Source organism: Rattus norvegicus, chromosome 14, assembly GCF_021556685.1.
Source record: "Rattus norvegicus strain SHRSP/BbbUtx chromosome 14, alternate assembly SHRSP_T2T, whole genome shotgun sequence".
NCBI lineage: Eukaryota > Metazoa > Chordata > Mammalia > Rodentia > Muridae > Rattus > Rattus norvegicus.
In genome coordinates, this window is record NC_141547.1 from 99,605,659 (window position 1) to 99,620,428 (window position 14,770).

The window sequence follows — 14,770 nt, forward strand, 5'->3', positions numbered from 1 at the left end:
CTCCTTCAGTTCTTGAAGTTTCCTCTTGCCTCTCTCCCCAGTGCCCTTCTGCCACTGTCAGCAAATGTACCCATCAGCCTTTGCGCCCCCATGTTCCCTGCTCTCCTTCAGTTCTTTCTCCCACTTTTGCCAATAAAAGACACAAATGTGAAAGCTGAGAGTCAGCCCACATTCAAATGATCTTTGAAGCATTTCCTGACCCTGCCCAAGTCTGAGGTAGTCTGAATTTTCCTATGACAGCATAGATCACACTGAGTCCGTTTCTTCCTTGGCAGAGAAAGGGGACACTGAGTACAAAGCATGTCTCTCTTATATTTTTACAGCTCTGTTTTTGAGGCCCAGTAAAGTGCCTGGCACCTAGTAAATACCTTTACTTGGTTCTTAGTATTTTAAATATCTACACTAAATATTTTAAATATAGGTGTTTTGCCTGCATATATGTCTATGGGCCAATGAGGCCAGCATCGGTGTTGGATTCTCTAAAGTTACAGGAGGTTGTGAGTGTCCATGCTGGTGCTTGGAGTTGAACCCAGGTCCTTCGGGAGAGTGGCCAGTGCTCTTAACTGCTGAGCACTGCTGAGCCACTCTCCTGCCCCTGTGTACTTGCTTCTTAAATTACTTATTTCTTCAACAAGCAAATAATTATGTGGTCTGTGGGCACCCAGACTTTCAGATCCTAAGATGATTTGAAAATGCTTAGTTTCCCGTCTTGAAATGTATGTCTGACTCCTTGGCATGAATGTTTTGTTTTGATTTTTTCTTCTAGAGTGTCGGGTTCTAGGTTAAGAGAAATTGAGGCAGGTTACCACTAAGCCTTCTGGAGAGCCAGTACTGTATCCTGGCTTTCTCTATGCTTCTCACCATATATGCATACCTGGGTATTTAGCATGGGTGTAGACTTAACTGAGTACCCCAACGACATACCCATACCTTGGTTCTGGTTTCTCATCAAACTAAAATTGGCATCGAACAGTTCTGAACTCTCTCCAATTACGTTTTGAATTTATATTTATGGAACCTGAATGTCTGAAGAATTAGAGATTTTCAGATGAACGAACTGCAGTAGAATGATCCAACAGTGTTATTAACGCTGAACTTGAAGTTAAGTGTAACTAACCAAACAAATTATGGGATTGTTAACGGTCATGCTCCCTGCAGTTGTATAACCTAATTTTTAAAACACTAAAAACAAGTAGATTTTTAGTACCTTGGGTACTAAAGGAGGCAAAAGAAGGGGGTATTTATGATTTGCAGAAGAAATCTGAACAACCAGGGAGCCTGCCCTGTAGAGAGGAAGTGAGATTTCACTGGGCACTTGAAAGTGGTTGGGGGTGGGGTGAAGCAGGAGAGACTGGCTGTGGGCAGGAACCCAATGGCACCAAAGACACAAGACCAGCCTTGTTTAGTCAGCTAGGGTCCTGAACCTTCAGGCTTAGTGAATGGGTGACTATGGAAACAGTCCCCGCCCCAACCTCGTTGCGCATGCTCAACGCAGAGCCAGCGGTAGGCTCCTCCACAACAGATGCTTCCCCCCATCAGAGAACTACAGTTCCCAAGAGCCCTCTCGGCACCACCTACCGATGTGGCCCTGCCCCTTACCCTTATGCCCCGCCCTCCTGCTAGTCCCGGTCCCTCCTTCCCAGTGTGTGTCAGTGACCCAAAGGCGGTTCGAGGTGGAGGGACGGTCGGGGGCGCCGCCGCCGCCTTCTCCAGCGCCAGCAGCAGCAGCAGCGGCAGCAGCGGCCGTGAGGCGCCACTGGATTTGCCTGCAGCCCGGGGAGCTCACTACAAAGCGGGCCCGAGCCTCTCTCTCGTCCGCGCTCATCCGCGCTCGGCTCCGCGTTCCACTCGGCCTCGCGGGGCTCGGCAGCTGGCGGGAAGGCTGCAGGCTCCGCCGGTACCTACGTTCAACCGGTGCTTGCGCCGCCCCCGCGTCCCGGGTGTCCGCGCGGCGGGCCGAGCTGGCGTTCCGGCCCCCAGCAGTCGTCCGGTGAGTGCGGCGCGGGCGGGGAACGGGGGCGCCAGGGACGACGGCGCGGAACTTCCTCCGAGCCTATGCCGGTGGCGACGCGCGCGCCCGCCCTCCCGCCCGCGGGGAGGCGGCGGGGAGCAGAGTTTGCGGCGCCGCATCCCGCGAGGTGGGAGGAAGCGCCTTTGTGAGGAGCTGCCCGGAACGCCCTCCCCCACGGCTGGAGCGGGCGCGCGGCGGAGGGGAGCCCCAGCCCGGAGGCCCGGTTCTCGCTCCCGCGGCCCGGCTGCAGGCCGGCGGAGTGGAAGGGGGAACAAAGGGGCGGTGGGCTTTTCTTTTGTTTGTGTGAATCTGATAACTTCTCTGCTCCCTTACATAACGCAGACTTCCAAGTTAGTCATTCTTTTTATTGTTCTGATTATTGTCATCATCTCTGCGTGCCTCTACGTTTCCTTTCATCTTAGGATCTCAGAGCATTTTAAAAACACTAATTAATTTCACCTCCCGGCCCTTGCCAAGCCCGTTTCTGTAAGTGGGTAAACTGAGGTCTGGAAAGCTCTCAAATTGATGGATACGCTCGATGTACCGCGCCTGGTGTCTGAGGCTCCGAAAGCGTTTATGAGTAATAAGTCATCCTCCAAATGCCCTGTGGAAAAGTTGAAGATGCTCATTTTCCTTACAGGTTAAGTGAAGTCTGGAAGAAGTCTAGGTAATTGTTAGGTAGTTGAAACAATAATTCTTTTTAAATAGTGTTTGAATCTTAAAACCTCAGAGGACTTTCTGAAAAAATGTTCCGAGTGGTGAAGATACTGTAAGTCATAAACTCACTTCGCCATTTTTTATGTTTATATGTGCAAGTCTCTTACGAAGTCAGACAGCAACGATGAGGGCTGGGGGTAGTTTTTACTTAACCTACATTTAACATGTTTAATCACTCCACACAATAGTGCGCGGTGGTTTGAGCCTCAGCACTCTTCCCATCAACAAATATTGAGCATCTCATCCCCGGGACGCTTCATTTAAACCAAGAATTGAAGCTTTTGTGTATCAAAGATTGTTTGTTTTGATTCAATGGCTCTTTACTTTCTAGTAGTAGAATGTTACTTTGTCTTCGTAGCTGGTGATCTTTTGCATCAGGTAGGACGATGTTTTTTCTCCACATTCACCGACTTTGCCTAGTAGTGTGAATTTGAAGTTTTTGAATTGTGTAAAGGGTACAGTTCCTCAGTTTATTCTGTTTCGGCTTATGATAACAACATATTTTCTCAGAGTACTCAAATACTTGAAACATTCTCCTCATTGTCTAAATACAGCATATAAATTTTTTTGGGGTTTTTTTTTCCTCCCCGCACCCCTACAGTTAACATCTGTAGTAAATACTCTGAGGGCAATTAATCTCAGTACTTTTAAACACCAAATGGAAGGTGTGAAAAGTTTAAATCAAGTGTTACTTCCTCAAGTTCTTCCCTAAGTTGTGTGAGCTTTAGACGTGTTATAGCATTATTTTCATTTACACACTTAATTTTGTAATGCCCCCAGATTTTAAATGTAGTAGGTGTGTCAGAAAACGAAAGTGAGACTTCAGGTATTTTCTCCTCTGTTCCCCAACCTATCCCCTTTCTGAAGTTTGTTAAGAGGTCTGTTTAGCAATTTGAAAATGGAACAGTTAGGTGTATGGAAGATTGCGTATATGCTTATAGTGTCTCTTCTGATAAATTTAAGGAAACGTACCACCTAGTTTTTTAGTGCAAAACAGTAAACTGGAAATCACCTTAGTTGCAGATTTGGGGGTTATTCACGTGTTCCTTAAAATTGGCATTTAAGTAAACTTTTTTTTTAAAGATTTATTTATTTGTTTGTTTATTTATTTATAAGTACACTGCAGCTGTCTTCAGACACACCAGAAGGGAGCATTGGATTCCATTAGAGATGGTTGTGAGCCACCAAGTGGTTGCTGGGATTTGAACTCAGGACCTCTGGAAGAGCAGTCAGTGCTCTTAACCACTGAGCCATCTCTCCAGCCCTTAAGTAAACTTATACTGAGCTTTTTCCATAGTACTTACCGACCAGCTTTACTGGGGCCTTTTGTACTTTTAAGGAAACCACTACAGTGCCTTTGCTCTATCGGATTACAAGAGTCCAGAGACAGAAGTTAGTGAAGTCTGGCTTTGCTGCTTTTCTGAGTTCTTTAGGAACAAGAAATGTCTCCTTTAAAACAAATGGCTGAACATTACTGGGCAGGAAATAGAGCTACTGAGGCAGTTTTCAGGGGGAAGCCTCAGACTGTTTCTCTTCTTAGTTTCTGCTTCTGTTTCACTTGTCAAAATGTCAGTTGTGTTTTAAGTCCCTTTATTTAGAATGTGGGCACACATTCTGTGGTTGCCCTGTGAAGGGCTGTAGAGTTCTCCTCTGTGAATGGTTTTTCTGTTCGCAGAGAAATGTAAAGCGGATTGAAAAACCAATTGATAGAACCAAACTTAAAAGATGAGGCAGCTGACAACGATTTTAGAAAGTATATTAAATATTCCTGCAAACATTTATAAATAAGGAACAAAATTCTAGGTGAAGTCCCAGACAGTAAATTACACATAGACAGTCTTTCAGTTTATAGATTTATAGCCATTTCTCTGATTCCTTCTTCATATATCATAGAAAAGTATATGTATAAGATAGTCTTTCAGATGACTCGGGTTCTAGAGTTTCTTATTACACTTTGTGGGAGAGGTTTTGCATTGTTAAAGTCTGACCTCTGCTAGGGAAAGTTCACCTCAGCCTACACTAATTTGTAGGACTTTAAAACAAGAAATACAGGTCATTCAAAAGATCTGGACATGATTTCAAGTTACCTATTAGCCTTTCCCAGGTTGTTTTAATACATCAGTGGTTGGAAATACTGCCTAATATTCTATACTTAGTAAATTGTAAGTCATTTTTGTTCCGGTGAAATGAATGTGCACTGAAGAGAAGAAGTGTGAGATTTCTTGGGGGAATTTACAGGTTTGGTTTTGTTTGAGAGTTTTCTTCAGATCAGATTTTGCCTTGTAGTATTTCCCACCGTAGCCTTGAACTGGAAATCCTCCTTCCCTAGCCTCCCCAGCAATGCTCCATGCCTGGAATATTGGAATCTTTGATGATATAGGTAGCTACTTTCAGAAATAATTTAGAGAAAAAGAGCTCCATTGGATGGCTTAATAGAAATGAACTGCACGTGATTTTCAGAACATTTTTCTCTCAAGAATGTTACATGGGATATTTTAGGTGATGGTAGTGATGGTGGTTGTGGTAGTGGTGGTGATGATGGTGATGGTAGTGGTGATGGTGGTGGTAGTGATGATGGTGGTGGTGGTGGTGATTTTGCCATAGTAAATGCCACTTCAGACAGAGGTTTGTGTTTTATTTATTTTTGTGTGTGAGCAAGATGCCCGCCCACAGAAGCTTTTTCTTACAGGTAGATTCCAGAGAAGAGTTGTGGGAGTTCTCTTCTTCCACTGTGTGGGTCTAGAGATTGAATTCAGATCTTCATCCAGGCTCGGCTGAGGGCTCATTTACTCTTTACTCTTGTGTCTTGTAATATTACATTTCAAAATACCATTTATAGAAAAATAGAATGTTACTGATGCTTCTAGATGAGAAAATTCCAACTCCGCACACATGGGATTTACTTCCTTTTCAAGGCATTTGTTTGCTGCTTTTATTTTATAACGGATCTCTTGGGATGGGACTGTTTCCCTAGCTTCCCATGATTTTCTACTTTACTCCTCCTCCTCCTCCTCCTCCTCCTCCTCTTCCTCCTCTTCCTCCTCCTCCTTCTTCTTCTTCTGCCACAATTGTTTTCCCCCACCCCAACTTTCTAGAATAAACAAAGGAATATTTAAAGACACGTAAACACTCTTAATTTATTATGCTAACTACCAGTTGAATTTCAGCATACAAAGTATGGCCTACTCTGTTTTAGAAGTAGAAGTATACGTTGGAGGGCATTAAAGCAAACAATGTCAAAAACGCCATGGTGTATTCTATTTCCGATTGTTTGGTAGTGGCTGCTTATTGTACCGTGTTTAGAAAACTGGGGTTCTAGGTTTCATTTATTGCCACTAGAATTTGATAAGAAAGCCAGACTCTTTTTTTCAGTAAATACTAAGTTTAGGGAAGGGTCTAGTTGTTGACACGTCACACTAAGTGCTCACTGTTACCTCACGCTCTGGTCACAGGACGCAATAGTGAGTGAGCACACTGAGGGGGCTGCTTAGCAGCTGCACCCTCACCACCCAGATTTTAAAATGTTTAAAGCATTTCTCATTCCAAGAGGGAATAGCCAGGCTTACTTCAGTCATGCACTGCAAGCAGTAAGAGAGTAATAAACTGTTAAGATTTAAAATTGCCTTAAGAGGGATAACAACCAAATATGTGGACTTGAGTTGAACGGTGCTTTGAGCAAGTAAACTGTGGAAGGAAATCTGTGGAGAATAATGACAGCTTAAACTCCGGATGTTTAATGAAGAGGAATATAAGTCTTTACTTTGTAGAGGTAAAGTATAATTTTTAGGGGCAGCGGAGATGGCATAGCAGTAGGGGGCTTCTTGCAAAAGCATGAAAGCCCAAGTTTGATCCTTGCATCCATATAAAAGGCTGGCATGGCGTCACCTGCCTATCGGTCCAGAACTGGGTAGGTATAAACAGAATGACTCCTGCGGCTTGCTACCAGCCAGTCTAGCTGAATCAAAGCACCTATCTAAAAAGATTAGGTGGAACCAAAAACCAAACCAAACCAACCAACCAAGCAGACAAAGGATTGAGGTGGAGAGCCTTTGAGGAAGGCATCCAATGTATGTCAGCCTCTGGCCTCCTAGTGTAGATGCACACACCCAATAGGATGTCTTGAAGGTTTCGGTTTTAAGTTATTTGAAAAGGGGAAAACACTGGTGGTATGTGTGTAATTGGCCTAGATTGAAAATGGTTGGGATGGATGTCACACAATAGACATGAGAATTTAATAATTCTTTGTACTTTTGTGTAATATTTAAAAATGTTGTAATGTATGGAAATATTTGAAGGAAGTCATAGAGGGACTGTGGAGAGACAGGAAGGGAAAGGGTCATCAGGAAAGGCCGTATAGGGAAGCATCTGTGTAGGTGGATAGTGCTCCTCTCGCGAGACTTATGCTAGGAAATAGAAGTTCCAGTGCCCCATGTGGGATACCGCATTACGAGTTGTCAGTCACGCAGGGCCCAAAGGTCCCCAAACAATACAGGCTACAGCCAGTTGCTCTTGGTTACCCACCAGCCCCGGAATCACCTTTCACCTCGGTTGCAGGGCATAGGGAGTCATGCTGGAACTGAGTTCAGAGCTTCCCGTGCTTTCATTAAAGCATCTAAATAAGTTTCATTTCTCTGTTTGGAAACATTAACTGTATATAGTACAAAGTAACATTACATTTTCAAAATTAATATCTACACATACAATGTCCTATGGACAAATTTCCTAAACATCTCTGATGGCAGGTGTCTAAACATTTGGATAAGATTCACTTTTTCCAACCCGTGATTCCAGAACCCACTACTACTGTTCTGCTAAAATGACATAGGACTGAACTGCCCTCTACATTTGTATCTCTATGTCCAGATTAGGGCAGCTCTCAGGCCTCATCAGAGAAGTTTCATCGTGCAGTGTATGGCGGCTAATGCAGAAATTCACAACTTGTCAAAGTACAAAGAGTAAGTTATCAGTGGAGGGCTCAGTCACAAATGACACATCTGTCCTACATATCTCCTCCAGGCTCAAGGACCACTGCGGGGGAGGAGGCAGGAAGACTGTTAGTGAGACTTCTGGACCGGACAGGGCAGATGCGCTCATGAACTCATCACAGATGCAGCTGTCTGCACAAGAGCAAGCCAGTCAACATTCCAACGTGGAGGGACCTGAACCCCTAGACCTGGAGGGCTATTGACAGTTGATGGCTTCTAGGAGAGAGAGGGTGTTCTCTAGAGTGTGGTCCCTGGTAGGCCAAGAAGGCTCCAGTAAAGGGTCTTACACCCAGGAATATATGGCAAGTTACTGGATGGACGATTATTATTTTTAAGGCACTGAGTTGGAGATGGGGTGAGGTGGACATGGGAGTATGAGAGTGAATAATGACCAAATATACTGTATGAAAATTCTTAAGGAATTAATACAAACATTAAAGATCTGATCTGCCTATAGTTCTGATAAAGATTTTATTAACTGATCTGAGAAATTAAGCATGAATCCACAATTGGTAAGTCAGACTCATCTGCACATGCACACGTGTGATGGCCAGAGGCTGATGTTGGTGCCCTCCTCAACTGTTTCCCTTACCTTTGAGATACAATCTCTTCCAGAACCTGGAGCTCACCACTTCAGCAAAGTGGTGGCCAGTGAGCTAGAGATCCCCTTCCACCTCTGCAATGCTAGGACACAGGTACAGGACACAGGTACGTGCCACGAAGCTCGGCTTCTGTTCCATGGGTGCCAGTGACCACTAGGTCTTCACACTCACATCCGGCCGAGCCCTCTCCCTGGCCCCACACTCCCCTCTTGACATCATACTTGTTAGTCTCCCAGCTCCCCAGAGGTGTGCCACACCAGCAAGAAAGTCCTACTAACTGGTCACCACTGAAAGTTATGTTCAGCCTTAAACACTATATTTACGAGACCTCTGTGCAACAACTGTTTTTGAGTACTTAGCATCAGGAAATGTTCACGGCCGTGTGTCCTAATTCTCAGAACATGAATATCCAAGCAAGTTTATTGCTTTGCGCACGGTCATATTCAGAGTTACGCCTCATTTCAAATACTGTGATGTCCAGAACATTTTTAAAACTCCTTCTAGGATCACAGGTGGATCGAGTTTTTAGAAGTGGTAACTTTCTTTTAGAAATGCTTTACCTTACTTCCTATTTTCTGTCAAAAAACAAATACAAGGTAATGAACTATTTTCATGTGTGGCTGTTAGACTGGCTTTTAAGGCAGTTAAAAAAAGAACTTTTAAAACTATTCTGAGCAACCTTAATGTTGAATAATACATGGTTTTCATAATAGCTACTCTAAAGACAGTTCATTTTATATGTGTACACACACACACACACACACACACACACACACACACACACCTAAAACAGAAATGGATAGCAAGCCCTATTTATTCATACCCTCTTTATTCAATATGCTCTTTACCATCCTGACATCTCCTAATAGTGGTGGATGTGCGTGTGTGCAAATTCATATTCACATTCTCCTCCCTAGGGCCTATGGCCTCCTTCTCTGGGACTTTTGACAGGGTTAATTTTAAGAGTATGAACTTTCCCCCTGTAGTAGGCTTACAATACAACCTATAGCTGGCTGGTGACCACCGTGATGGCTATGCCACTACTGTAACAGTAGGTGCATCTTGCCTGGTAGAGCAGAACTGTAGATCACATGATTCGCAGTTGCTTTAGACGTCTTTAGAACGTCTTCACTAGACACCACACAGCTCTGAACTTTACATTTTTCTAGTTACATCTAATAAGGGGGGAAATGCTACCTTTTCATTCATGTTTTTTAGAATTTAATGGCAATAATCAGAATTTATGAACTTTAATTTTATAATTATGTAGTGGTCATTAAGACTATGCATATCTGTATTAAGAATACTTTATGGAGTCAGGAAGACAGACGGTCCTTCATAACTGTGAGAAGGCCTCAGTGCTGATGAATACTGCCCTGACTTGATGCCTCGGTTAGCCAAGTCTTGGCCCTGTGCCAAGGTTGAGCTGGTTTCCCCAACCCCTGCTGAACTTCCTCCAGATATTCAGAGAGTGAGAGGTAGAACAGAGTGTTGGAACTGGTGGCTTCAAACAGCTTACAGCCAAGGAGGCTGTGCTGAGTGGTTTGGTGGCCACTGAGGTATGGATGTGGTTTTATATCAGAGAGATCATAGGCAAACGTGGCATTGTTGGCTATGATGTTTGAAGATCAGTCTTTAACATTTCATTTTATTTGAGCCCTTATTTGAATGTTCTTGGACCATGTGTAATGAGACTGCTATCTGAACAAAACACTAGCTTTCAAGTAAAGAAAAAAGGAATCCTTTATTGTTTGTGGGTTGATTGGTTTGGTTGAGACAGGGTCTCTCTCTTTATAGTCCCGGAACTCATTATATAGAACAGACTGGCCTCGAACTCAGGTCTTCCTGCTTCTGCCTCAGGAATGCTGGAATTACAGGCATCTGCCACCATGCCCAGCTGTATTAAGAATACTTTAGCAAAGCTCTGTGTTAAAATACCTTCTGTAAATTGTTAGGGGTGTGTGTGTGTGTGTGTCTGTCTGTCTGTCTGTGTGTGTCTCTGTGTGTGTCTGTGTGTGTCTCTGTGTGTGTCTGTGTGTGTGTGTGCATGTCTGTGTGTGAGCGTGTGTTGTGTGTCTGTCTGTGTGTCTCTGTGTGTGTGTGTGTCTGTCTGTCTGTCTGTGTGTGTGTCTGTGTGTGTCTCTCTGTGTGTGTCTCTGTGTGTGTGTGTGTGCATGTCTGTGTGTGAGCGTGTGTTGTGTGTGTGAGCGTGTGTTGTGTGTGTGAGCGTGTGTGTGTGTGTATGTGTGTCTCTGTGTGTGTCTCTGTGTGTGTGCATGTCTGTGTGTGAGCGTGTGTGTGTGTATGTGTGTGTGTGTGTGTATGTGTGTCTCTGTGTGATTGTGCGTGTGTGTGTGTTTGTCTGTCTGTCTGTCTGTGTGTGTGTCTCTCTGTGTGTGTCTCTGTGTGTGTGAGCGTGTGTTGTGTGTGTGAGCGTGTGTGTGTGTATGTGTGTCTCTGTGTGTGATTGTGCGTGTGTGTGTGTGTGTGTGTGTCTGTGACCCAGGCCTGGTCTTTATATAAACCTACTATCAGGATACAGGAACTAAAGTGTGTAACTTAATGTATTTTAAACACTTTTTTTGCTGGTATGAAATGTAGAGCAGCCCGTGTTTAATTCTTGGGCTTATTGTTAATTCTGAAAGTTTTAAAAGCTGTCTTTGACTCACCTGTAAAATAAGGCAGTTTAAAAAAACAACTCTTATAACCAAACATGTTTAGAAATGTCTTTTTTTTTTTTTGAAAGAAAGAGTGGTTTTGTCTGTTGATTTGGTGAGAGGATTATAAATCTCATCCTCATGTTTTTGTGTGTGTGGAATAAATAATATACAGAAAAAACAGAATTGCTAGAGAGCAAAAGAGGGCAAGAAAGAAAAGGGGATTGTTATTACAACAAGATAGCATGCCAAGAAAAGCTTTTGTACCTGGGTACTATCTAAGTGCCTATGACCTAGAGAAGTAAGGTATAAATTTATAAACTAGGTAAAAAATAGAAAAATATAGCTTCCATTAAAAGAAAACAGTTGCTATGCAAAAAGTATATCATTTTAACACTGTAACCATAGTAAAACCTGCACTTAATTTTGGAAATAATGATTAATAGTAATTAAGAACATTTGAAAACCAGTCTAGAGATGGCCAGATGGCTCAGCTGGTAAAGCTGCTTGCTGTGCAAGCCTGGAAACCTTAATTTGGGCTTTGAAGCCCACATAAAGTTGAAAGGAGAGAACTGACTTCACAAAGTTGTCCTCTGGCCTCCACTCATGCCCCCCCCCCCCATGTACCATGCTCCTACACAATCACAATAATAATACGTATCTTAAAGTCCAGTCAGTTACTTAGGCTTTGTACTTTTCATAGCAATAGGTTCCAGATTGCTTTTCTCAGCCTATGTGGGGCAAGGTGCCCTAACTTCACATCCCTGCCTCATTCACTTTCATCTTGCCAATTTTCTGCCACTGGCTTTCCTTCATTTTTTAAGGTTTATTTATTTTATGTGTATATTTTGCCTCCCTGTATGTATATGTGCCATGTGGAAGCCAGAAGAGAGGTGTCCAATCCTCTGAAGTTGTAGACAGTCATAAGCCACATTGTAAGCACTGGGAACTGGATACAGGTCCTCTGCAAGAGCAGAAGTGCTCTTAACCCCTAAGCCACTCCTACTCCTCTGCTTGTGTCTTTTATGCTCCTTTGCCAGCCTTAGTTGTGCCTGTTGCTGTTGCCTACTGTCTCCCACCCAGCCTGCCACTGTGCTGATAAAATGTACTTGAAATGAAGGGCCAGGAAGTAAGGCCAGCACATGTGGCAGTCCCGCTTCTGCTTGCCTGATGGCGTTGTTAACTTCTTTCTTTATCTTTGTTTTTGTTTTCCCCCATGTGTCATTTAGACTCTATACAACTATTTGACCCGAGGAATATATATTTTCAGATCAGTGTAGGAAACAAATAGGCATTAATAAATACTACGTTCAGGTAGAACTATATTGTTAGACCTATATTTGATAGCAGAATTCATAGCTGAGTAGAGTATTTTCAACTCTTGGTATTGGTAGTCTTCTCCAAAATTGTACAATTGCAGACTTAAGAGCACTGTGATAATATAAATGCATATGACCTTGGGGGGAATGTCCATATTTCATTGAGCCTTTTTCCCATATTCAAGCAGAAGACCGAAGATGGTGAGGCCTTCCTTCCACAAGAGTAAGATGCGAAGTGATTGGCCTTGACTTCTGCTTGTTTACTGTAGTTTCAGCACATCACTGGGGTTGCTTTTGTGAAGGCTTAGTTAAGTTCAGTTTTATGTTCTCACGTAAGTGGAAACATTAGAAGGCACTTGGTTCTTCAAAACCTTAATGCTGCATCCCTGATTCCTAGCAGGACCCACCTTTAGTGCTTCAGTTCCTGTGGGGTTAGCCCAGATTTAATGAATTGTGACTGCTGGAAGTTGGTTTTCTTCATTTCCGGCTATGGTAACGTGGTGAATTTTCTTCAGATTGTTTTCATTACCATTCTGTGTGTTTACCATAAAAGGACAAGAACATCCAAATTACAAACCTATTTAAGTTTATTACTCATAGGAAAATGTGTTAAGATACCTTTCTTTGCAAGGTAGTAGCTGTTTTTAATTAGAAACCACAGCCTTTTCTATATGCTGACTGGATCCATCAGAACACTCTTTACATGTACTCACTCCTTTACTGTAATTCTCACATAAGGTAGGATGACTCAGTCTCTGAACCAGTTCTCACAGTTTAACCGAGAGCTGTGACAGATGTTGAAGATGCTCTTAAACCGTTGAGTATAGGGCATACGCTGACTTCAGTGATCCCCAAATCAAAAAATGTATCACTGACATTTCAAGAAGAAAACATTTCTGCTGAAGTTCCCTAGTTGTGTGTCTTTAAATCAGAGGTTGGTTTTCTGGTATACAGATTACCCTCTTAAAGAATTTGCCTCCTAAAGCTGCCTTGAAAATGGTTTCCAAAAAGGATTTGCTGGGTTTCATAACTGTGTGGGCTGTTAATGATTCAGTAGCCCCCGTGTTCTCCTCCTACCCCTTATATTGAAAGCTCTTTCATAGCATCGAAGTGCCTTGAGTCATAATGGTTAAACTCTAAAGAAGATCTGTCATATGGATAAATTTACCATGTGAAGTGAAATTGTCAGGAAACAGTTTGAGTCAGAGATTCATTGATCACAGTGATGGAGCCTAAAGATTGTGAGCTTCATTTAAATCTTTGAGTGTACTTACATGAACATGTCTTTATTATTGGATTGCAAACCTTGTAATAGTCTCATAAAACCTTCAAAGGTGTGTATTCCCTCCCTTTAAATTTTAATTAGTTTGGTTTTTATCATCTGTTACATAAAACAGTTATTCTATTTTAACTTCATTAGGGAGGAGAGACATTATAGTGCTGAGTTAAAATCCCAGTCCCTGAAATTGAGGGACATAAGAATTCTGATACGTTTGATTATTTTTTGACTGTGTTGTATTTCATTTAACCCACCTTAGCCTCAGTTCCCTATCTTTACAAAGTCCGTGCTCTGGTAGTTAGGTTCTCCATGGAGCCACTCATGAAAGCTACAACTAACTGTTGATCACAAACCAGCTCAGAAGGCTTTGGCTCTGAGTCTGAACCTTCTCTGGGTTACCTGGGCTGGCTTTATGGTCATCCTGCCTTAACTTCCTGAGTGCTATGTTGGAATTCTAGATGTTCACAGCAGTACTCACACAGACTCCTTTTTTGATTTAATATAGCGTGGGCATTTTATATGAAGTCTATTTGCCATCTTCTAGCTTCAAGAGTCCATGACTTCAAATAGTTTGCCTATGGATGTCTCTCTCTATAGAGACTCTCTTTACATTGATGATTCCCCCTTGACATGTGAACTTAAGAATTCTTTATATTCAGGGGTAGCATTTTAATGTTTTATAAAAGTGTATTAAAAGGTTGAAGAAAATTTACATGGACACTACAAATTCCAAAAGTGATGGAAACAAATTAAAATAATAGTAATAACGTGATTTAAATTAATATCAAGTTCTAAAGACTCTAACATAAAGCTCATGTAAATGAAGTTCAGAATGATGCTTGTAGGCAAACCGTGAACCCAGACATGAAAAGCTTGCTTTCCAGCTCTGTGGACTGGCTTTTGATGTGGTTGTCATCTCTATCTACTTAGAGGAACCATTCGTACCATTGCTTTTCAGGTATTGTGTGGATATCAGGGGCTTGTTCTCAGTAAATGTGTCTGAAGGTATTTGCCTACTTAGGATTGATTTGTGGGACATGTTCTCATATGTACTCTCACAAGTTGGCTTTGAACTTCTCTTCCTCCTGTCTCAAACGTCCCCTGTGTTGAAATTATCGGTGTGCTGCTACAGTGAGCCTTGTCCCACATTTACTTAATGAAGCACACAGTGATTCCAAGGCTGTTTTGATTTGGTGGGAG

General features: G+C 42.6%; 2 protein-coding genes across 3 annotated transcripts in view; both read left to right on the forward strand.

The window, feature by feature from the left end:
* The first annotated feature begins 1,501 nt into the window (after positions 1 to 1,501).
* Positions 1,502 to 14,770, forward strand: part of LOC148001475 (uncharacterized) — a 41,094-nt gene continuing 27,825 nt past the window's right edge. Inside the window, exon 1 of the mRNA XM_087584698.1 lies at positions 1,502 to 3,843. Within this exon, the coding sequence (XP_087440824.1) occupies positions 1,523 to 2,464 (942 nt within the window). The 5' untranslated portion in view covers positions 1,502 to 1,522 and the 3' untranslated portion in view covers positions 2,465 to 3,843. The remainder of the gene's footprint in view (positions 3,844 to 14,770) is intronic.
* The window catches only part of Peli1 (pellino E3 ubiquitin protein ligase 1), a 54,822-nt gene continuing 41,703 nt past the window's right edge, over positions 1,652 to 14,770 (forward strand). Inside the window, exon 1 of one of the 2 annotated variants that reach the window (XM_087583529.1) lies at positions 1,652 to 1,990. The gene's annotated coding sequence lies outside the window, so the exon portion shown is untranslated. 2 annotated transcript variants of the gene reach the window in all.